The sequence below is a fragment of the Eschscholzia californica genome, unplaced genomic scaffold, assembly GCF_041429995.1.
Source record: "Eschscholzia californica isolate CP2 unplaced genomic scaffold, dmEscCali1.0.p SCAF_3, whole genome shotgun sequence".
NCBI classification, from domain to species: Eukaryota; Viridiplantae; Streptophyta; class Magnoliopsida; order Ranunculales; family Papaveraceae; genus Eschscholzia; species Eschscholzia californica.
Genome location: NW_028238420.1, coordinates 63,939,317 through 63,961,782, shown reverse-complemented (window position 1 = coordinate 63,961,782; position 22,466 = coordinate 63,939,317). Strand labels below are relative to the sequence as shown.

General features: G+C 36.3%; 2 protein-coding genes, 1 long non-coding RNA gene and 1 pseudogene across 4 annotated transcripts; 1 reads left to right on the top strand and 3 right to left on the bottom strand.

Moving 5' to 3' along the window:
* Positions 1-581: 581 nt before the first annotated feature.
* LOC147553216 (putative galacturonosyltransferase-like 9 pseudogene) lies at positions 582-3,078 on the bottom strand (annotated as a pseudogene). The gene has a single exon (XR_015238698.1). The product of XR_015238698.1 is annotated as a putative galacturonosyltransferase-like 9 pseudogene (transcript).
* Positions 3,079-3,980: 902 nt separating this feature from the next.
* Positions 3,981-6,526, bottom strand: LOC147553215 (uncharacterized). The gene is made up of 3 exons (XR_015238699.1): positions 6,232-6,526; positions 5,981-6,165; positions 3,981-4,492 (listed from the first exon to the last, which is right to left on the bottom strand). It is a non-coding gene; the product is annotated as an uncharacterized LOC147553215 (long non-coding RNA).
* Positions 5,964-16,436, top strand: EMB25 (DEAD/DEAH box helicase). Its single transcript, XM_086672032.1, has 17 exons — positions 5,964-7,233; positions 7,340-7,515; positions 7,995-8,108; positions 9,036-9,144; positions 9,238-9,324; positions 9,673-9,791; positions 10,598-10,778; positions 10,938-11,537; positions 11,624-11,902; positions 12,479-12,685; positions 13,376-13,750; positions 13,914-14,150; positions 14,524-14,744; positions 15,053-15,152; positions 15,242-15,388; positions 15,575-15,694; positions 15,975-16,436. The coding sequence occupies exons 1-16, from the start codon at positions 6,763-6,765 to the stop codon at positions 15,671-15,673; spliced, it is 3,522 nt and encodes a 1,173-aa protein (XP_086528158.1). The 5' UTR covers positions 5,964-6,762; the 3' UTR covers positions 15,674-15,694; positions 15,975-16,436.
* A 67-nt stretch (positions 16,437-16,503) lies between these two features.
* On the bottom strand, positions 16,504-22,466 carry LOC147553213 (ABC transporter B family member 15-like). The gene is made up of 6 exons (XM_086672031.1): positions 21,938-22,466; positions 21,780-21,834; positions 21,516-21,694; positions 20,805-21,262; positions 18,872-20,351; positions 16,504-18,135 (listed from the first exon to the last, which is right to left on the bottom strand). The coding sequence occupies exons 1-6, from the start codon at positions 22,244-22,246 to the stop codon at positions 16,759-16,761; spliced, it is 3,858 nt and encodes a 1,285-aa protein (XP_086528157.1). The 5' UTR covers positions 22,247-22,466; the 3' UTR covers positions 16,504-16,758.

Sequence of the window (22,466 nt, the reverse complement as noted above, 5' to 3'; positions counted from 1 at the left end):
TAGGCCAATGCAACTCTCTAACCCTCTATATATTCTATAGATGCTAATACAAAAACCAATTCTCATCTTCCCTAAATGCAACTAATTTTCTATGGTGCTCTTTTGGTAGCTTCACCAAGGGTTGGTTCGGCTGCCTCTAGCTCTTCCAAGCTAGACTAAAATTTAATCTCCGTTTCCACCGAGCAAAATGAGGTTAATATTAAGCCTAGGGTAGATCGCTTTCAGATGAATATGGGCCCAAGAGCAAGAGTTTTAAATTCTCATCCGCAAATCAGCCATAAGTTTCCATAAGATATAGAAGAACACTTCAGATCAGGTTGTACCATGTAAAGACTTTCTAATCGTAAGGCCCAACGAGCAAAACCGATGTAATAATAGGGTGAAAGAGAGGATGGATTAGAAAATTGAGAAAATATTTGTATGATACAAATTAGAATCCAATGAAATAATTGAGGTAAAAAACAATACTGACAAATCATGAATGACCCACTCACTATAAACAACACAAAATTTTATCTGAAATCAGAAGCAAACAAAAAGATGCAGAAATTTGATATCCAATAAGAATTTGAACACACAAATTTGAATGAATTTCTCTACTATTATTCATCTTTTTCTAAGTACAACTTCCACAAAGGCCAAATTTCATTTCCTTCTCTCATTACAAAACCAACCCAGAATGTTGGTTTTTCAAAATCTCTAAACCACTACAAATCAAACCCTCCCCCCCAAAACAGAAATTGAAACATTCAAAGAAAGAACATTAACCCAATCTACCCTCTTTTTAGTAGTGTTACCTAATCTACAACCTAAAAACTATCAATGGTGATACTCTGCTTGATCAATATCATGACAAAATCCCCGTTATCTCTCTAAATTCTGCCCGTTTACGTATCCTGACCTCTCTCTATGTCATGTCCGTCTACATACCCCGACAGCGTATCGTTTTCTGAAACTATATACAAATGAATCATCACTAAAAGAAAAAAGAATTAGAGAAAAATCATATCTAACCTCTTATGATGAGGAAAAATCTGATTTTTGTTGTTGTTGGTGGTGGAGGTGGTGATGGTGGTGGTGGTTTGGTGGTGGTAGGTAGAGATCATAAGGTGCCCAAAGATGATCCAATGGACAAGGATTGAAAGCATCAAGTCTTGACCATGGCTTCCCTTTACCACTCCAATGAAGCAAACTAACAGGACCAGGATGTAAAGATCTACAACTTCCAACAACATTATCACCACCAAGTCCATGTTGATTCCATCTATGATCAATTGATTCAATTTCACCACCAAAAACTAATAAAAATGGTGGAAGTGAACCTAATTCATATATCCTCTTTTGTTTCTGTATTTCCATCCAACTTTCAATCTTTCTTCTATAATTCCCATCTCTAAATTTCACTAAATCCATTACCATTACTCCTGTGTTAAAATAACATGGATTTCTTCCATTAAAAACCCTAGATAACATTGGGTCAGACCAAAATTCATCAGTGAAATACTTTGTGAAATTTGCTTTACAATATTCAGGTGCTCCAATAACTCTTGACCTAGTTAATGAAATGTTCCATAGTTTCTGAATATCATCAACAACTAAAAGATCTGAATCAAGATAAATCACACGGTTTACACAAATCTCGAGGATATCAGATAAGTAATTTCTAGCGTAGTTTAATGGATTTTCAAGTGCTTGACGAATTGAAGATGAAATTAGATTCTTAACTAGGTTATCTTTAAAAAGATAAACTTTGAAATTAAGAGAAGGAAAAGTGGATCGTAGTAATTGAGTGAGATGAATTGATTTAGATGAATCAGATTCAGCAACAATGAAGTGAAAGAAAATGTTTTCAGGACAAGAAGCGTGAGTTAGTACCGATAGAACTGCCGCCATTGAACCTCTTAGATACTCTGAATCAAGCGTCATTGCTATATGAACATGAGATGGATCACACAAAGATGATGACGATGATGATGATGAAATCGAACATTCAGCACCGTTTCTGTACTCCGGCGCTTCTGAAAATGTTGGAAATTGATTTGAATCTGGATCGGTTCTTGTATGACGGAAAGATCGGATTGAATCGGAAGGTTGAAAGAGAATCAGTAATAAGAAAGTAAGGAGAATAGTAACGACAGGTAAGGCGTTAATGGACATTGTGAAGGATCAATTTCGTTTCTGATTTTCTTCTTCTTCTTCTCTCTAGTTTGTGTTGTTTTAGAGAGAGAGAGAAAGGTAGAAGAAGAAGAAGAAATGGTAAAAGAAGGCAGAGGCAAGGAAGGAAGGAATAACGCGGACGCGGTTTTATTACTACTAATAAACACTACTGTGTGTGAGCCGTGTTTGGTTGTTGGAGAGACTATCAGAATAGGCTTTTATATTTCTAAAGAGAGAGAGAGATGAGAGAGAAATGTCAAAGGAACCAAGAAATGTGAGAGAAGGGGCTGAGTTGGTCGACCAGGGCGAGACGAGTATCGAGAGAGAGATAGTTACTCGACTCACTATAGACCGATGGTAGGGCGACTGGTTGAGTAGACCGACCAGGGTGGGTTGACTAGTCAAGACAAAGTTATTTGACCCATTCTCGTCAGACAACTCAGCTCGTTAGTTTGGTTGACCGATCGAATGGGCTCGATAACATTGAAGTACAAATGTTGGCTAGGAGGTTTTGATATTGCAGATAAAGAACTAAGAGATAAAAGGAAGTACAACAACAATACGCTCTGTCATACTGGCCAACTGATGGTGCGCCTACAAGCTGATTTGGCCAACCATGATGGTCGAGTATCCAGACGGAGGAAGTTACTTGTACCATCCAGTCGTACTGGTTAATTTGTCCGACCAGGGCGGTCCAAGTATCTAGAGGGAAAAAGTTACTCCAACCATTTTGGTCAAGAAACACACTCTGGTGCCCTATTTGGACGGAGTAACATCATTGATATAGAAGTGCTGACTCACTCTTGAGCAAGGTCATTATGGTGCAACCACAGAAAGAATTTTATTTTGGGTTAATATTCTTTTGGTAGATTGTTTAGATCACAAAAATACATAACGCAACAAATATAAATCTTAGGCTGCTCAAAAGAGATCTATTGTAACCAAGCTAACTTACTGGCATGTTCGTAGAAATGAGAGGTCGATATCAGAGAAAATCTCAAAAAAGATTTACTCTCCCATCGCCCCTTAAGCGACGAAACTTATTAGTTTAATCTCCAAAAAGATTAACCTAATATATAGATTTTTTTAATTTTTAATTATTATTTTATTTTTTTTTGTTGAAAATCGTCAGATGAATATAAAATGAATATGAATTTTCAAAAAAAAAAAGAAGAATTAATCTATTTGTGTGCACGAGGATGTAACAGGAGTTTCATCCTGACACATCCCTTAATTGAAAATAGTTGAACATATACCAACCCACAGAATCACATTTATGTTAATTAAATATGCAGGCTGACACAAAATTAAAATCAGATTTAATAGGATACAGATTTAGAAGACTAATTTAATGCAATTTGGTTGTATTAGATTCTTGCCAGAGAAGGATTCAATGGAAAACAACTGTAAAAAAAAAATGTTAGTAGTAATAAATAAGAACAATGAATGAAAGCCTGATTCATAATTGTGGGGAATCGATGAGGTCTAGACAAAGAGTATTAAATTGAATTACATAGGGATATGATAGATATAAACAACTATACTTTCATATTGGCAATTTTTAGATCTAGCCTTAAAGAAGGGGGTGAATGTGTATTAAATTTCCAACATAGGATACATGTAGGAAGGTCTCGAGGTACATGTATCAATCTGGCACTACATTTGGGGCCATGGGGTGTGTGATTATTTTTTCGATCGTATACCAACGGTAAAGTTTTTATTTGTTTACTTAAAAGGAAAAAAGACGAGAACAATGACCATCTCAAATGAAGGAAACAGGCAAGGCCGAAATTAACTTTTCATCGTATAATAAGCACAAAAAGTAAATGAACTTCGCTTGTATATATAGAGTATGCAGGTTTCTTGATTCCATAATGTTCAAATAGGAAGACCCAAGTTCAAATCTTCCTCAAAAAAAAAGAAGAAAAAAGATGGTGACAATTAGGAATTCAAACCCTAGTTACTTAGCTTGAGGAATACAACTGCATGGCAGACCAACCTGAGTCAGACCATGAATTCTAGTCAGTAATCAGTTCAATGAATTTATAATATAAGTAGTTTCAGATCTTTTTAATGAACAAGAACCAACCCCACCCACTACCATCTATAAATCCTGCTTCAAATTGATTCTTTTCTTCTTCTTCTTTTTGATTGCATTTGAGTAATAAATGTTGTAAATGATTTCTATAAAACCAGTGAAATCCGAGACTTGAACTATGGGAGTCTTTGTCTTTTACCCAAAGCTGGAAAATGCGTACCTTTCTTTCATTGATTGTGAGCGCCTATGACAACGTACCAGCATGTGGTAGACCAGGGGAAGTACGGCTCGCCCAATCTGATAAAAGAAAAAAAAAACAAATATAGAGGTGAAAAAAGATATAAAAACCGGTTTAGTATCAATCTTGGTTATCAGTTAATGGGAATACGAGCAAATAAATCATAACTATATGTTACTATAGTTCTTGTATGCATGACCATTAGAGTTTCGTTTCGTTTGAAGGATCAAAATAGCAATACGAACTAAGATATGTTAGAAAAAGTGTATGACGAAATCTGAGATGCCGCCCCACATCAGGCAGTATTTGAAACTGTGACTAGATAGCAGATGGCGCAGATACTGCAGGAGTACAAGACACAAGGCATAACCTAAGAGAGCCTGTGGTGTGGCTAAAAATGCATATACGTGAACTGTTTTGCTAAATCTGGCTAATGAGCTTGGCAATATGAACTATATCTTTAGCCAACTGAATATGGATGGAGAGCGAATACGAAGTTTTTTTTTCTCTTTTCACAAATATCAATAAGACTTCAAGAGTACGCTTTCGAGTCAGTGGTGGTGATTTGTTGGCAGATAGAGCCCGGCAAGTTTTAAATACTGATACTAACTTAGAATGTCAAAACAAGGAGTTTCTTTTCCACCCTAACTCTATAATAGTCTCACATCGCTTGGGAGAATATCCGGAACCTGGGCTATAGATGTGTGCTCAAATTTAGTAAGTGTTGAAGCCTTTTGGGTGGGTTTGTGGAGCCTTCGTAAGGAATGAATCTAGTGAAGCCTACTATATATAGTGGATATGGGGACAGCTACGAAAGCCCTCGAAATGACACCGAATTTGAAGACACTCAATGGAGAATATATAGAACTTACAGTTTGAAACTCATTCACTTAAACCCTAGTTCTCTTGCTGGTAGAGAGTGACAAGGCATTCTATCATCAATATCACCAAATTCTATCATTTACCCAAGTTCACAACGGGTAAATATCAAATCTTGATTGAACGAATCACATTTACCTGCTAAATTACAATTGTTTTGAAATAAACATGTTGAAAGAGAGCAAGTTTAGGAAAACGTGCACGAAAGAACTGTCACAGATGTAGAAAGCGAAGCCAGTTCTATACCACATTATTCGTTATCATGTCCACACGAGAACCCTAAGTTTTCACATTAGCGCACATATTGTAAAAGAAACCACAAATTCATATTCACATTTTTGTATATGAAATCAATCCTCTAACAGTAAAGGTGACACTAAATCTAATGGTGAAAGCCGATATCGCCATCTTCCAATGGCAGAAGAGCTTTCCTGTACCAGCACGAACATTTGGAGAAACTCGAATCCGTTCGATCAATATGACAATATGTTCACAGAAAATCGAACAAGATGAAGGCATATTATTCTAAAACAAGTAACAGATCCATGAAAATAATGATTCAAACTCTGGGGCTAAAAAGACCTGAGAAGCCATTTTATATTAGAATCATCACATGAACCAATAGGACAGTTCTGTTTCAAGCAGAGGTTCAAAGTTAGGGTTTTTACCTGAATATGTTCATGGTGAAGGCATCTGCAATTGTCTCCCAATCACCCAAACATTCATTTTCTCTCATTTCATCTTCTTCTTCATCATCAATTCAGAACCCAAGAGTTCAATTTCTTTCCAATACAAGGACGAAGGAAGAACTCCCTGAAAACCCCAATTCACCTAAAGGAAAACCCCAATTCACCTAAAGGAAAACCCCAATTCACCTAAAGGAAAACCCCAATTCACCTAAAGGAAAACCCCAATTCACCTTCCAAATGGGTAAAGAGTAGAGAGATAAAATCCTCTTCTTCATCTTCAGAACCCAAGATTTCAATTTCTTATTAATACGAAAAGGAGACCGCAGGAGAATTCCTTGAAAACCCTAATTCACCCAAAGACAAAACCTTTCATCATTTTCCAAATGGGTGAAGACTCCTCATTAATTCAGAACCCAAGATTTCAATTTCTTCCTAAAACAAAAAGGAGACTGGAGGATAAATTCCATGAAAACCCTAATTCACCCAAAGACGAACTCTTTCATCATCTTTCAAATTGCAACAGTCAGTTTCTGGGAAAACCCTAGTAACATTTATAGAGTTCCCGCGCTTTTTCTAAATTCTGTCATTTACTCCAAATATCAGGAAAAATTTGAAATCAGTTTTTTCAATAAAACGTTAAATTAAATAAACCGATATATTGACTGTTAGTGACACAAAAAGGATTAGATAATTAAACGTTCAAAGATAGAGAGAGAGAGAGAGAGAGAAAATCTGGAAGCTCAAAACGAAGGTCTCCCGCCATGCAAATTCTCTCTCCTCTTTCATCTTCTATTTCTCTCACTTCTATACACATCTTTAACCTAATTCATCTTCCTCATCACACTAGTTACAAAAAACTAGGGTTTCGTTCTACCAAACCACTTAAATCAACAAGTTCAGCTCGATTTCCTATTGTTTATAGTTCTCCTTCTTCAAGGTCTAGGTTTCCAATACCAAATCAACTGTCTGATGCGGATGAAGATGATGATGAAGATGACGACGAAGCTGCTGAAGAATACGAGGGTTTTGTTGTTGATGATGAAATGGAAATGGATGAAGTTGAAGAAGAAATCGATTTGGTTAGGACAGAGTCACTATCATCAGCTCGATATGAAGAGCATAAATGGCAGAGAGTTGAGAGACTTAGAGCTGAAGTTAAAGAATTAGGTGATGGAATTATCGATTTTGATGAACTTGCTTCTATTTATGACTTTCGAATCGATAAATTTCAGGTTTTTGTTTGTTCCTTTCGGAAAAACCCTCTTTTGAGTTTTGTGTTTGTAAATTGTTAGATTAAAGGTCTTTCCTTTTTTAAGTTTGTTGTTGAATTTTGCGTAGAGATTGGCTATAGAAGCATTTTTGAGAGGTTTATCTGTTGTGGTTTCTGCACCAACAAGTAGTGGAAAGACTTTGATAGCTGAAGCTGCTGCTGCAGCTACAATGGCCAGGGAAAGGCGAATCTTGTATACAACTCCATTGAAGGCATTGTCTAATCAGAAGTTCAGAGATTTTCGGTATTTTTTCTGTTCTTAAACTGTTTCATATTGTAATTGTCCTACATTTTTATCCTTGTGCTATACCGGAATGAATTTGTGTGCTAATGGCAACGTAACAACTATTTCATAAGTTTGTGTTCATCCAACCTAAAACCAATTGGCAATGAGTGGAGAGGACCTAGGTATCATATTCTTGGTTACTTACTAGTGTACCCTTCTCCTATGTGGGGTTATCCTCACACGCCCCCTCACATTTAGCGTACTTTTGAGCCTAACAATTGGTGAAGGGGAGCATATATGACAGAAGGGTCTATCATGTGTGGGCCTAGATCTGATACCATGAAAAGTTTGTGGTCATCCAACTCAAAACCAATGGGTAATGACTGGAGAGAACCTAGTTATTATATTCATGGTTACTAGAGTACCCTTTTCCCATGTGGGACTATTCTTACACTGTTTCTAGTCTCTTTGTTTCTCAATCTCGTTTTCTTTTTCAGTGAGACATTTGGTGAAAGTAATGTTGGACTTCTTACTGGAGATTCAGCAGTTAACAGAGATGCTCCCATTTTAATTATGACAACTGAGATTTTGCGCAATATGTTGTATCAAAGGTACTATTTTGATTCTTGCAATTATATGCAACTTTGAGGTCTTTGACCAGCTCATAATTATGCACAGATTGTTCAAACTCATGCCACCAAGAGCTGCCCGAATTGGTAAACGGGACCTTGTACAAAAGTCTCAAAGGAGTAGTTCCTTGTTGAAATTCATTGACCAAATTTAGTGAGTTTGTTCTTCGCTGCTTGTGTTGGGCGGACACAGGAGGGACTTTCTGGTTCCATAATAAAGCAAAGACTAAAATCTGGTTTTAAGAAAATTGTTTCCAAATTTTTTTTCATCGAAATACTAAACTAGTTGCATGACAAAAGATTAGCATAACACCGCAACAGCAGAATGACACCGTAAACTGAACTGTATGCCTTATGGATCACTCACCAAAACCATAGATGATAGAACTGATTTGGATTACAATTCTCAAGAACTTGCTAGTAGGATTCATGTAGGGACCCGTTATCAAGGTTGGGAACGAAGATAATGACAATTTAAGCATGTCCTTAGTGACACAGACCAACAAATTCAGTTGGAAAATCAGGAAAGTATATATACTTTAACACTAACATATTCACTGGATACAAACCTGCAGACATTGATTTGTGGTGTTATCAGTTTCAGGAAGTATGACTGGATTTAAATATCATAGGCTAACGGTTCATGTTAGATAACAACTATGTTTTTTTTAATTGTTCAGCGTGCCTCGAACCCTTGACCTCTAAGGTGGAAGATTATACCTCTTACCACTCCAACCAAAGGTTGTTGGCGATGACAACTATGTTGTCATTAGCACAATATTCATTTGTCTCTACTTTAATGAGTGTGGTTCATCTATATCTAGGGTCTAGGCAATCATCATCTTATTACCATTTGATTTAGTTGATGGGGTCATTATGTTTTGTTTCTTACTTGTGCTTCTGCTGCAGTGTTGGAACCGCTTCTTCAGGCAGTGGATTGTTTCATGTTGATGTAATTGTCTTGGACGAAGTTCATTATCTCAGTGATGTATATCGTGGTACTGTCTGGGAAGAAATAGTAGGTCTCCGTGTTAAACTTGGTGACGGATTTTTGTCAGGATTGTCTTTTTCCATTTCTGTCCTTCAATAGATGACATTTCAACTGTTTCAGGTGATTTATTGTCCGAAAGAAGTTCAACTAATATGTCTTTCAGCCACTGTTGCCAATGCTGATGAGCTCGCTGGTTGGATTGGGCAGGTTATATTCACATTTTAGATTACTCTCATCATTAAAGTTTTACATTTCAGAATTTGCAATAGTTCCTGCATAATATGATATGGACCAGCTTAGTTTTATCTCAGGTGAAATGACAGTTGTGGTTCGTTTGAAGTGATTTTTTTCACGCAATAGTTACTTTATTTACATTTTATCAATGCTCTCATCAATACATTATAGAATAGTATATTTTTCAGGGCCTCATAAAGTTACATGTCTTGTCAGTTGCCATTATTTGGCATTTATGATATTGCGAACACATTATTGACGAGATGCATCTACAGGACCTTAATATTGGTCCTTCATTTCTAATATCTTGTTCTTGTCTAGATTCATGGTCCAACGGAGCTAGTAACGTCAACAAAAAGGCCAGTTCCTATGTCGTGGTACTTCTCTACAAAGAATTCTTTGTCGCCTCTTCTTAACGAGAAAGGAACAGGCATGAATAGGTATTTATTTCTGCACCTTCTAAGAAATTGTATCATCACTTTTATTTTATAATTTGGCTTCTGAAAATTGGCTGCAGATAACTAATACATAACATGGTTAAATGATCATACTTCCTAGTTCCTATTTCCTAATCGGTCAGTTTGTGGATATTGGTACAAGGTTGAGATTCATAGAAATTGTATTTGCACTTAACACTTCATAATGCAGCATATAAAGTGTTAGACCTTAACCATCAACTTTTTAGTCCCTCGTTTCAATTATTATTCAAATGTATTGTTCCGGTGTATAGGAATGGTTAAAATTATTATTCAAATGTACCATGTGGTGCGTAGAATGTCCTATCTTTTTGCCAATCTCAAGTCATCAAAATTTGCTGCAGATGCTACTAAGTTTTGAATGATCTGATACCATATTCACTTTTCCCTTTAACCGTAATGCTTGAATAATATTGATATACTTTTGTACAATATTTGTTTCATTTTAAATTAATTGCTACTGGTGACAATCAATACATAGTTTGTAAGTGAAAAGAGTGCCTAGGAAGAAGTTGGAGGCGGCAAAAACTATAAGTGGTTGGGGAACTGCGACAATAACTTCTTTTCATGCTATTCAGTTAATTATTTTCACCACACAACTGAATCTCTTTTGTACTACTACCACTAGATAGATGCAAATGCAGTAGTTTCTTTTTTATATTTCTATGATGTTTTTCTTGTAGTTGTGTTTCCTTAATGTTCAATCTAAGCAAGCAGTCTTGGTGGAACTGCGACAATAACTTTTGACTTAGCAATTTTTGTTGTAAAAGGAAGCTGTCACTTAATTATTTACAACTATCTGCTTCGGGAGCTCTACCTTACAAGGAAGAAGGGTATAGAAGAAGGAACTCGAGAAAGAGAGAAAGTGATCGGGGTTATTATGCTGATACTAATATGTATGGTCAGGGGACACTCTCAAAAAATGATCTAAACACAATCCGTCGCTCACAAGTATGTTGACGTGTGAATACAATTCCTTTTCTACTGTTACTATTCTATTCCTATTTTGGTGTAAGACGTGTTCTAATTTTTAGAAATTGGACACGGTCTTAGAAACTTTTGAAAGGACAAGAGATGGTGAGGTTATTTATTGTAATTTAACTTTTGCAGGTTCCACAGGTTAGGGATACATTGTGGCATCTTAGGAAAAGAGATATGTTGCCAGCTATTTGGTTTATTTTTAGTAGGAAAGGATGTGATGCAGCTGTTCAGTATCTCGAAGATTCCACACTTTTAGATGAGTGTGAGACCGGCGAAGTTGAACTGGCACTCAAAAAATTTCGGTTTCAATATCCTGATGCTATTAGAGAGTCTGCTGTAAAGGGTCTTCGGCGAGGGGTTGCAGCACATCATGCTGGTTGCTTACCTCTATGGAAGTCATTCATTGAAGAGTTGTTCCAAAGAGGACTGGTTAAGGTTGTTTTTGCTACAGAAACACTTGCTGCTGGAATCAACATGCCTGCTAGGACAACTGTTATTTCTTCTCTTAGCAAAAGGTGTGAAACTGGACGTATCAATTTAAGCTCAAATGAACTGCTTCAGATGGCTGGTAGAGCTGGACGTAGAGGTATTGATGAAAGGGGTCATGTTGTCATTCTTCAGACTCCATTTGAAGGAGCTGAAGAGTGCTGTAAGCTTCTCTTTGCTGGAGTACAACCTCTTGTGTCCCAGTTTACTGCTTCATATGGAATGGTGTTGAATCTACTCGCTGTATGTACCTTTATATTCCCTAGGCTTAATTTTGTAATCTTAATATTGATGGGCCTTAATAAATGACAGTTTGTAGTTCTGTATAGGGTGCAAAAGTAACTCGTAGATTGAAGGAGACAGATGAAAGCAAACCTTTTCAAGCAGGGCGAACATTGGAAGAAGCTAGAAAGATAGTTGAGCAAAGTTTTGGGAATTACGTTGGAAGCAATGTCATGCTTGCTGCAAAAGAAGAAATCACTAGAATAGAGACGGAGATTGCTTTGCTAACACAGGAAGTTAGTGATGAAGCTGTTGATTTGAAAAGTAGGAAGCAGATGTCTGCCATGGCATATAAGGAGATTCGTGAGCTGCAGGAGGACTTACGGGTATTCCCATCACCCATTTTCATTGGCTGCTAGTGGTAATAAGTTTCGGGATGTAATTTGCAAAAAAAATGTTTCGGCTTGTTGATTGGTCTGTCCTGGTAGTTAAGCTGAACTTTTCTCAACCCTTTCAATGCACATCCTTTTTTTCCCCTTGTTTATTGCTTTAGTTTACTATGCTTTGGGATATTTAGCCAACTTCATATTGAAGTGTGCTAGTTAAAGGAAATTTTGGTTCATGTTATTAGTTTATGTGTTGTTTGAGGCATCCATTGTGTCTACCTGCGCAACTCATTGGTTTTTGTCAAGTGGACAAATAGTCATAGGTCCACATGGACAAGGAAAGGTTCTGGAAACTATAGTTTATTCTATCAGACGTCACGCAGTTCACTTGACTATCTATTCATGTTCATCGATTTCATCCAATAACAAATATAGGTTCAGTTGGATTCTTTATTAGTAATATTCAACTGTTAACTGCAAAAATCCAACAATTTTATGTTCCCTAGCTGAATGTATTATTACATTACAACATTCACAACATGTAAAATCATCTCATGGGCTACTTACAATTTTCAGGAAGAGAAACGACTAAGAACAGAACTGCGTAAAAGGATGGAAACGGAAAGAATGACTGCTTTGAAGTCTATACTAGGGGAGTTGGAAGACGATCACTTACCTTTTGTGTGCTTGCAATATAAAGATAATGAAGGAGTTCAGCATTTAGTACCTGCTGTCTATGTGGGGGAGGTTGACTCACTATCTGGTTTAAAAGTGAAAAACATGGTAAGCACATATTCGTAAGGCAGGAGTTGTGTTTGCTTGTTTGTGAAAAATAAACACTTGTCTAATAATTCAGACAGTTTCTATGCATTTAATCATGGTCATGGTTAAACTTTGCAACTCTCTCCCCCTATCGCGCTTTTTGCTTTTGCTCGATAATAATTGGAGTAGGCAATAAATGTAACCAATCTAGGTGGGCTTTAAGCCCCCTTTTGCTTAAAGGACTATTAACATAGCCACCGATATGTGTATCTATATCTGGATAATGGTAGGTGTCATATATGGTAAGTGGAAAAAACCCAGTACAAGAATGCAACCATCTACTTATTTTCTTTTCGTAGTTATTAGCTAATTAATTTTTGTTACATACACTTTTTCACTTTTGTAATTGTTACATTTTACAATAGTTGGTTAGGTACGTGGTACTTGATGAACCTAGCTTGAATTTTTTTTGTTCATAGGAGATGTGCATATAAAATTTCACAGTATACCTCTGAAGTGATTAGACTATCAGCTAAAATCCATTTGAAAGAATTCAACTTCTTTATCCTGGGAAGCAAACCTAATACTATTTGTTGCATCATCATGACACAGTGACATGGCTAGTTTACTCTGTGTTATAGTGCTTTCCATTTGTTAGTGTTCATTTGGTTGATATGCAGTTTAAAAGGTTTCTCTTACCCCACGTGACAGATATATGCAGATGATAGTTTTGGACTAAATATCGTGGAAACTGAGTTAGATGTTGAAGAGAGTGAGCCTAATGAAGGAAAACCGGATTCTAAGCTGTCTTATTATGTGGCTCTTGGTTCAGATAACTCTTGGTATATCTTTACAGAGAAGTGGATAAAGACAGTTTACAGGACAGGCTTGCCTAATGTTTCTCTAGCTCAGGGTGATGCATTGCCTCGGGAAATTATGCAAATGCTACTTGATAAGGAAGAAATTGAGTGGGAAAGGCTTTCTGATTCTGAATTTGGTGGTCTATGGTGCATGGAAGGATCCCTTGATACATGGTCTTGGAGTTTGAATGTTCCAGTTTTGAGTAGCCTTTCAGAAGACGATGAGGTGATCTATATGTTGAGGATTTTCTTTCATCATGCATTTCAGTTAGACATCTTTATGTTTCGAGCAATATTATTGCTCATTTTTGTAAAATGCCTTCCTTTCTTCCAAGTTCAGTAAGTCTTTTTAAATGTAAGGATTTGCTTAAAACTTTTCATTGGGTCAGGTACTACAAATGTCACATAAATACCTTGATGCTCTTGATCGATACAAGGAACAAAGAACTAAAGTTTCTCGGTTGAAAAAAAGGATATCTCGTACGCAAGGTTTTAAGGAATATAAGAAGATCATAGACATGACTAACTTTACCAAGGAAAAGATTGAGCGGTTGAAGGCTAGGTCGAATCGGTTGATTAATAGAATAGATCAAATTGAACCATCTGGTTGGAAGGAGTTCTTGCAGGTATTTATGTTTCTGTTCCTTTTGCTATGACTGATGAAGATAAAATATTTTTTTACAAGTAGATCGACTTCTTTATAATATATTTTATATTTTGTAAGTATATCAAAATCGATTACGTTGGCCTTATTTTCCATTTATGAACACAAGGTTTTGTTATACATCAAAATAACTCGTATTTTTCAACTTTTTTCCTTTTTAAACTTATTCTAATAACCTATTATTCTTTCTGGTTAATTTTGTCATTTGTTTTGAGAGTTCTTCACTCAATTTGCTTTTTTAGTTCCTTGTAAATAGTATAGTTCTTAAAAGAATTAAACTTTTTAGTTCGACTTATTTGTCGTCTGTCACCAAAAACACTTCTTATGTGCACCAGATCAGCAACGTCATACATGAAGCTAGAGCTCTGGATGTCAATACACATGTGATATTTCCTCTAGGCGAAACTGCAGCAGCAATCCGAGGAGAAAATGAACTCTGGCTTGCTATGGTGCTCCGGAATAAAATATTACTAGATCTAAAGCCAGCACAACTAGCTGGTGTATGTGGAAGCCTAGTTTCGGAAGGAATCAAAGTTCGCCCTTGGAAAAATAACAGGTTCTATCTTTATTTCAGATGTGTCGCATGTTCTAAAATCTGATTGATTTGGCGTTCCCGCTTTTGCTTAGCACTTAAAATGGAATAGCTCGTAATTCATGCAACATGAATACTCTTTTTCTGGAATTTTCTTTTCCATATCTGATACTCGTAGCGAGCACTAAGATACTCGATTCACACTCCAGTTACTTTAATAGTTATGAAATGATATTTTACTCATATATCATCTACGAACTTGCACACAATATGTTAGGGCCATAGAAGTTGGATACCATTACAAAGTTGACCTTATGGTTTATTACTTGCAGCTACGTATATGAACCGTCTGCTACAGTAACAAATATGGTCAAGCTTTTGGATGACCAAAGAAGGTCCTTTCTTCATCTCCAGGAAAAACATGGCGTAAAGGTGAGTCTGTTGAATAAAAGAACTCTGTCTTCACATTTCAAGTAACTTCAAAAGCTAATATTGTAGCAATCTAATTGTGCCCTTTTCAGATTTCATGTGCCTTGGATACCCAATTTTCTGGGATTGTTGAAGCTTGGGCCTCTGGGTTAAGTTGGAGGGAAATTATGATGGATTGTGCTATGGATGAGGGAGATTTAGCTCGTCTTTTAAGACGGACAATTGATTTATTGGTTCAGGTATGAATCACATCTTAGGAGATAAGCTAATTTTTCCATCGTTTTCAAAGTCCTAAGGAAGTATTCTTCAAAAGTCACATTTGCGTAGTCCGCATTGGAAATATGAAATTAACTGAAGGAATCCTTTGAATTGGCTATCTTGATTGTGTTCCTCATATGCATACTACTATTCTTTGTTAATTACAGATTCCTAAATTGCCTGATGTCGATCCTTTTCTACAAAATAATGCAACGCTTGCATCGAATGTCATGGACCGTCCTCCAATAAGTGAGCTTGCTGGCTAGACACAGGGATATCAGAACAAGGTATGTTTCCCCAAAAGGTGTCTTTTATTGTTAGAGCCGACTGCCGGCTGGCTTCCGACCGGGTTAGGAAGTTTGAAGTCATAAAAAGAAAAACTCCGATCTCAGTGTCTATCTGAGTGTCAACACTTCTTAACAACTGTGGTAATGAACATATCAAAAAAGAGTTTTAACGATTGATGATTCGGGAAAACTAGTAGAATTTGGGAATTTGAAGTATTCTTTTTTCACCCTTTCAGAATGCTTTCTTCTTCATAAGGTCGTATACTGCTTATCTGTGCAGGTCTATATTACAGCAATTGTTGTAAACTCAAACAATTGAAAGTACAATTGTTGCTAAATTTCGAGAAGAATGGTAGATGACATATCATTCTGAATATGAAACTGAAGGCGTATATCTAACTACAGAGATCACAGAAGCTGATTCCGCAGCTGTAAAAATGTATCTTCGTGGCATCAATACAATGTGTTGTCGCATCTCCAAGCTTCATCTTAGGTGGTTAGTTCCTTTTCCTTTTACGGATCTTGGAAGGAAAACGCTACAGGTACCGTAAATTATCATTCTTTGCCTTCTAATCTTATTAATAAATTCCTCTAGGTTCGAGTTAAAGATTAGTAGGAAGGAATAACCATGTTTACTTAGAACATCAAACTAACTAGTTTACCAATCTTACCTAGTTTATTTATTTGTTGTATGAAATTAAATTACCAACATTCTATGGATCATAGTCTAAAATTCGAAGTATCCACTGTGTCTTTTATTATTCAGTTTTAAAGTATACACACAAGAATAAGCAATGACATGCAACTTATAAAGCTGAAGTAACTTCTGATAAATTCATTAGTGGATTACTACTATGTCAGTTCTCATTGTTTTATTATACGTACAAAAATATAATTTGAAGTCGAAAACAAATATAGAAGAAACACCGAAGAGTATCTTGACTACATCTCATCTATAATATTCCTATTGGCATAACATCACTAGCTAGAGATGAAGTTTATAGGAGGACTATTTGAAGAAAGTAGTGAATAAATCAGGAAGGAAATAGTAGGAGAAAATTTAGTTAGTTGGCACTTTTACCACCCCTCTGGAGGTTAACTAGGGCAAAATATGCTCCAATTTCTCCCTTAGACAAAAGTGAAGTATGGTTTCCTTTTTCCACCACCTTCCCTTTCTCCAAAACTGCAATTTGATCACAATTTTGAATGGTACTCAACCTATGAGCCACAACCACACTCGTCCGACCAACCATCACCCTTTCCAATGCTTCTTGTACTACTTTCTCTGATTGACTATCTAGTGCACTTGTTGCTTCATCTAATAATAATATTGCTGGATTTTTCAGTATAGCACGGGCTATCGCAATTCTTTGTTTTTGTCCTCCTGATAATTGTAGTCCTCTATCACCACACCAAGTATCATATCCTTCTTTTAGTCCAGCGATGAAATCGTGAGCATTTGCTGCTCGCGCTGCTTCAATGATTTCTGATTCTTCGACTTTACTTGATGATCCGTAAGCGATGTTTTCTCTTATGGTACCACCAAAAAGCGCTGGCTCTTGACTTACCAGTGCTATGTGTTTCCTTAAAGATCTAAGATGATATGTCTTTACATCTCTACCGTCGATTCTCACCAACCCTCTCGATGGATCGTAAAATCTCTCAATCAACCCAATTATAGTTGATTTTCCAGACCCACTTTGACCCACTAAAGCTGTTGATTTTCCAGCTTCAATTGTGAGACTAAAACCCTTGAAAATCATAACATCTGGTCTAGCCGGGTATGAAAAATCCACATTTTGGAGCTCCACATGACCTGTTATTTTATCGGGTTTGTGACCTTCCGGGTCTTCGGGTTCAATCTGAGTGAACCGATCAAGTACTGCAAATACGGATGCAACAGCATCAGATCCTTTTGCAAGGTCCGATGTCATGCTACCGGCATCAGCAATGACCCGACCTGTACTGACTAATATAAAGAAAGTCTCAAAGAGTTGTTTGGCTGTGATATCATTTTGTGAAACAAGTTTTCCGCCGTACCAAAAGTCAAGAGCCCAAGTACAAGCCATCAGGGCTTGAGAGACACCTAGACCTAATCCGGCGAACCAAGACTGGCGGACACTTTCCCTTCGTGGGCCGTCTTGAGTCTGTTGGAACAATTCAAGTATTCGAGATTGGGAAGAGAAGGCAGTGACAGTTCGAAGATTTGAGACAGCTTCAGCAGCAAGTTTGCTACTTTCGTCTTGTGATTTAATGGCTTTTGCTGACATGGTTTTTAGGAGTACTCGTCGAAGATAGAAACAAACAATGATTAAAGGTTGGACTGCAATCATCACGATGGCTAATTTCCACGCTACTATTAGACCCATCGTAGTAGCAACGATGACTGCAGAGCCAGCTTGGACGAGAAGTGCCATTCGATCACCCACCAATGATCTCACCTACAACACATAAAAATAAGAAAACTTTTAGCAACAGTATTATATAAGCGTCTTGTATTATTAGTTTTTGCAACGGTTTCATAGTCGTCACTGTTTGTGCATTTGTTATAAGCCTCAAGAATCAAGATTAAAGGGTAAGCCTTCAACAAAAAAAAGATTAAAGGGTAGTAAGCAAGGGTTTTTTCCTATTTTAATCACATGAATTGAATCTTTGTACTTAAGCTGTATCATTTGAATTTAAAATTCTAATAAATTATTCCGTGTTCAAAATGTATAAGCATTTTAGCACGTTCGTTGAAAATAAATAAAAGTAGGAAATATTCTGCGATTTGGACCATTGCATGACTATTATAGACCAACTAACATAGCACGTGGTTTATGTACCTATAATGTTACCAATTACGAAAATCTTCATAATTTAAAAAAATATTTTGGTCAAATATGAAAACTCCCCATTATTGCAAATAACTAAATGAAAAACTGCATTTCTACAACTAATCTACTAAATTATCATGTAAGTCAGATTAGCATAATTTTTAAGTTATACCTATTGTAGTCCATGATCAATCCGACCCGTGTTGGTAGACAGACAAGATTTAGAGACAGAAATGAATCTCACATCTCTCGCACAATCTTGACCGTCCACTTAAGCTGATCAGGATTTGTTATCGGAGGAAGTATGATTGGGGTTTGTAAAATGCACAAAAGAAATATTTAAGAGAGAGAGAGAACATACCACATTAGCATCCTTGGCAAGTCTAGAACAAATAGCACCACTAGAATTCTCATCTTGATCAAACCACCCAATTTCAAAAGTAAGAATTTTAGACAACATTTTCTCTCTAATCCTCTTTGTCAAGTACTCCCCCATGGCTGCAAAGTTATAATGTTGAAGTATATTAATGACCAAAGAGAACAACGCTAACCCCACAAAGAACAGAGAATATATCCTTGTCTTTGATTTTATCTCATCATGATCAGTCAAAAAATATACTGATATCATGCTTCCCATCACGAATGAATAAACCGGTTGAACCGCACCGAATAAAGCTGCACTTATACACCCTAAAATTGCTTGTCTCCACTCAGGCATATTCATTAGGAACAACCTCTTAAAAGATGGCACAGGAACCTCTTCTTTCTTCTCCTCCACTTCTTTAGTACTACTACTAGTTTGATCACCAATATCTTTTCTTTTCGAAAATGAATCGGCCGAGTTGGACCGACTCACTACATTATTGATCTTTGAAGTACTACTTCTTCTACTACTATAGCTAGTCCCATCTATTTTGCTTGTGATTTGGGATGATGAGGTTGATATTTGTGGGTTTTCTTTCACATTTTTCGATGTTTCTTGAAGTCGAATGAGGGAAGAATATAACCCGTTTTCCTTGTGAATTAACTCAGAGTGCGACCCAGTTTCCGCAATTTTTCCATTTTGAACGACAGCTATTATGTCTGCGTTACGAATTGTGGAAAGACGGTGAGCTATCACAATTGTAGTTCTACCAAGTGAGGCTTTGTCTAGTGCTTCTTGAACGACTCGCTCTGATTCTGAGTCTAACGCACTTGTTGCCTCGTCTAAGAGAAGAATTCTCGGTGACTTTATTATTGCTTTAGCTATCGCAATTCTTTGTTTTTGTCCTCCTGACATTTGAACTCCTCTCTCACCAACTTGAGTATCATAGCCTTGTGGCAATTGAGAAATGAAATTATGAGCATTGGCAGCTTTAGCAGCTTCAATAACTTCTTCAATGGTGGCATCTTCCTTCCCGAAAAGTATATTCTCTTTAATGGAGGTTGCAAATAGCGCTGGTTCTTGACTAACTAAACCCATCTGTGATCTTAACCATTTGAGTTGAAGTTTATCAATGGGGAACCCATCAAGTAAAATTTCACCACCAATTGGATCATAAAATCTTTCTAACAAAGCAATGACAGTTGATTTACCAGAACCACTTCCACCTACTAGAGCCACTGTTTTTCCTGCTGGAACTTTGAGGTTAAAATCTTCAAGTATTATATTTTCTCTTCTTGATGGGTAAGCAAATCCAACATTTTTGAATTCAACTTCTCCTGAAACTTTCTGCAAAATTTCACCACCCATGTTGTCTGAATCAATATCTGGTACTCTTTTTATGACTTCCATCATTCTCTCCCCAGCACTCACTGCCTCAAAGAAGTACTTTAGGTTTGGCAAGCCAGCTCCCAATGACCTATTTTTCATAAAAACAAAATATTTAGGTTCTTTGTTCATAAAACAAAGTCTATGAGAAAAATTCTAGAAATTCCAAGATACCAAGATAAATTAAAACTCTTTAACTAATTTCATTTAAAAAAGTGAGAGAAACAGAGTCGTTTATTAAAGATTAAAAAACTCCAAAACTCTGGCAAATGGATATAGAGGTGCTCAATTATTATATAGAAAATGATAGTTTGCTCGAGAACTAAATTAATAAAATTGCAACCAGTTTAAGTGGATGGACATGAATTAGAAAGAAAAAGAAACCTCGGTTCTCTCTCGAAATCTTTATCTTTAATCTATGTGACTAAAAATTTGCTGGCATGGGTGTCATGTAGAGCATAATGTTGTTATTTTAGTGTATAGTATATCCTAATAATATACTTAGGGAAGAAAAGAAGATATAGAGAGAGAGAGAGAAACATACAGGCCACCAATAGCAATAGCAGCACCAACAGCAAAGATAGTCCCACCTTGACCACCATGATACATGACTAATCTACTTCCATACCAAGACATGAATGCCCAAACAGCAAAAGTAACACCATTACTTCCAATTGATATCCCTTTTGCCAATCCTTGTTTTAACCCTAATTTAACAGATCCACCCAATGCCTCTGAAAATTCTTCCATTGTTTTTTCTTCACCCACAAATGAGTAAACTGTTCTAACAGAGGATAGAGCTTGTTCTGCTATTGTACCTGCCTTTTTGTATTCCTCTCTAATCTTCATTGTTAATCCCATCAATATCTTTCCATACATTAATCCTGGTATTACTAGAAGCACCACAAATGGAAACCCAACTAATGCTAATCTCCGAGCAAGCAAAAATGCAGCTAAGTAACATCCTCCAAACATTGCCAAGTTCATCAAGAAATTTGGAATCTGTAATTAATCAATTAGATTAATTAATACCCTTTAATTAATTCTTCATTCAATAATTGGGTAAATCAAGAAACCCAAAAAAAAAATTATATACTACATACAGGGGCGGAGCCAGAAATTGTGACTAGCTAGGGGACTAAGATGGGAGACAATGGACTTGTCCGACATGTCATGTCACACATAAGGCGATCACCTCGCCTCGTGCTACACATATATATAAAGAGAGAGAGAGAGAGAGAGAGAGGAGGAAAACCTTTTCGCTTAGAACGTCTTGTATGACTAAACAATCAGTAGATACGCTTGTGACAACCTCAGATGTACTAGAGACTTGCATGTCAAAATAACCAACGTCTTGCCTTAGAACGGCTCTTAAATACTTCGCTCTCATTCTCGAAGCTTGTCTCTCTCCTGTTCTTGTCCAACAATATCCCTCTGTTGTGTACAATATTTGTCAAAATCAATTAATCAAATCTTTAATTTAATGTTTTCAAAAGAAAATATTAAAATAAAAACTTACCCAAAAAACAAACAAACAAGTAAGCCACAGCAAGGTAAAGAAGTTTGACTGAATTCTGCAACATTTTGGATTAATAACACTCAAATTAACAACCCATTTAGAGATATTAAGTGAATATCTATAAGGAGGGAGAGAGAGAGAGAGAGATTTAAGTATACCTTGGAAATAGTCTTGAAAAATTGATCTTGAGTAGGATCAATAACACCAGGACCAGAACCAAGATTATTCATAATCTTACTAGACAAAAACAACATAAGTGGTGTTCCAAATCCATCACCAATTGATCCAAATACCCCTAAAATCATCAAAACAATATCTATATTATCTGCATGAATAAATATGGAACCAATCGATCCATTTTTCGCCTTCGTCTTCATTTTCGTCTCGACTCCCACAATTTTCTTAACATCTACCATCTCTTCTTTGGATTCATTACAAGAATTATCCTTCCCTTTTTGGTCCACCATTATCTTGATTCTTTCTTTTTTATCTCAAGCTTTTTTTTATTGCTTTCATAAAATTTAAACTTAGTCTTTTTAACAACTAAAAAGTATAGTAAGACAACTCACATATATATACTAGTACTTTAATTATTTATTTATTCAAATTTAATTAATCAGTTTTTTAATCTTAATTAAAATTCCATCTATTTAGGGTTGTATAATAGTAATATTTATGTAGATGCAT

Excerpts from the sequence above, each read along its gene's own strand:
- EMB25 (XM_086672032.1), top strand. The coding sequence starts at position 6,763 with ATGCAAATTCTCTCTCCTCTTTCATCTTCTATTTCTCTCACTTCTATA. Across the intron at positions 12,686-13,375 it reads GTTTAAAAGTGAAAAACATG|ATATATGCAGATGATAGTTT; the intron begins GTAAGCACATAT and ends CCCACGTGACAG. Across the intron at positions 15,153-15,241 it reads AGGAAAAACATGGCGTAAAG|ATTTCATGTGCCTTGGATAC; the intron begins GTGAGTCTGTTG and ends TGCCCTTTTCAG.
- LOC147553213 (XM_086672031.1), bottom strand. The coding sequence starts at position 22,246 with ATGGTGGACCAAAAAGGGAAGGATAATTCTTGTAATGAATCCAAAGAA. Across the intron at positions 21,835-21,937 it reads TTTTCAAGACTATTTCCAAG|AATTCAGTCAAACTTCTTTA; the intron begins GTATACTTAAAT and ends AAAATGTTGCAG. Across the intron at positions 20,352-20,804 it reads GCTATTGCTATTGGTGGCCT|GTCATTGGGAGCTGGCTTGC; the intron begins GTATGTTTCTCT and ends TATGAAAAATAG.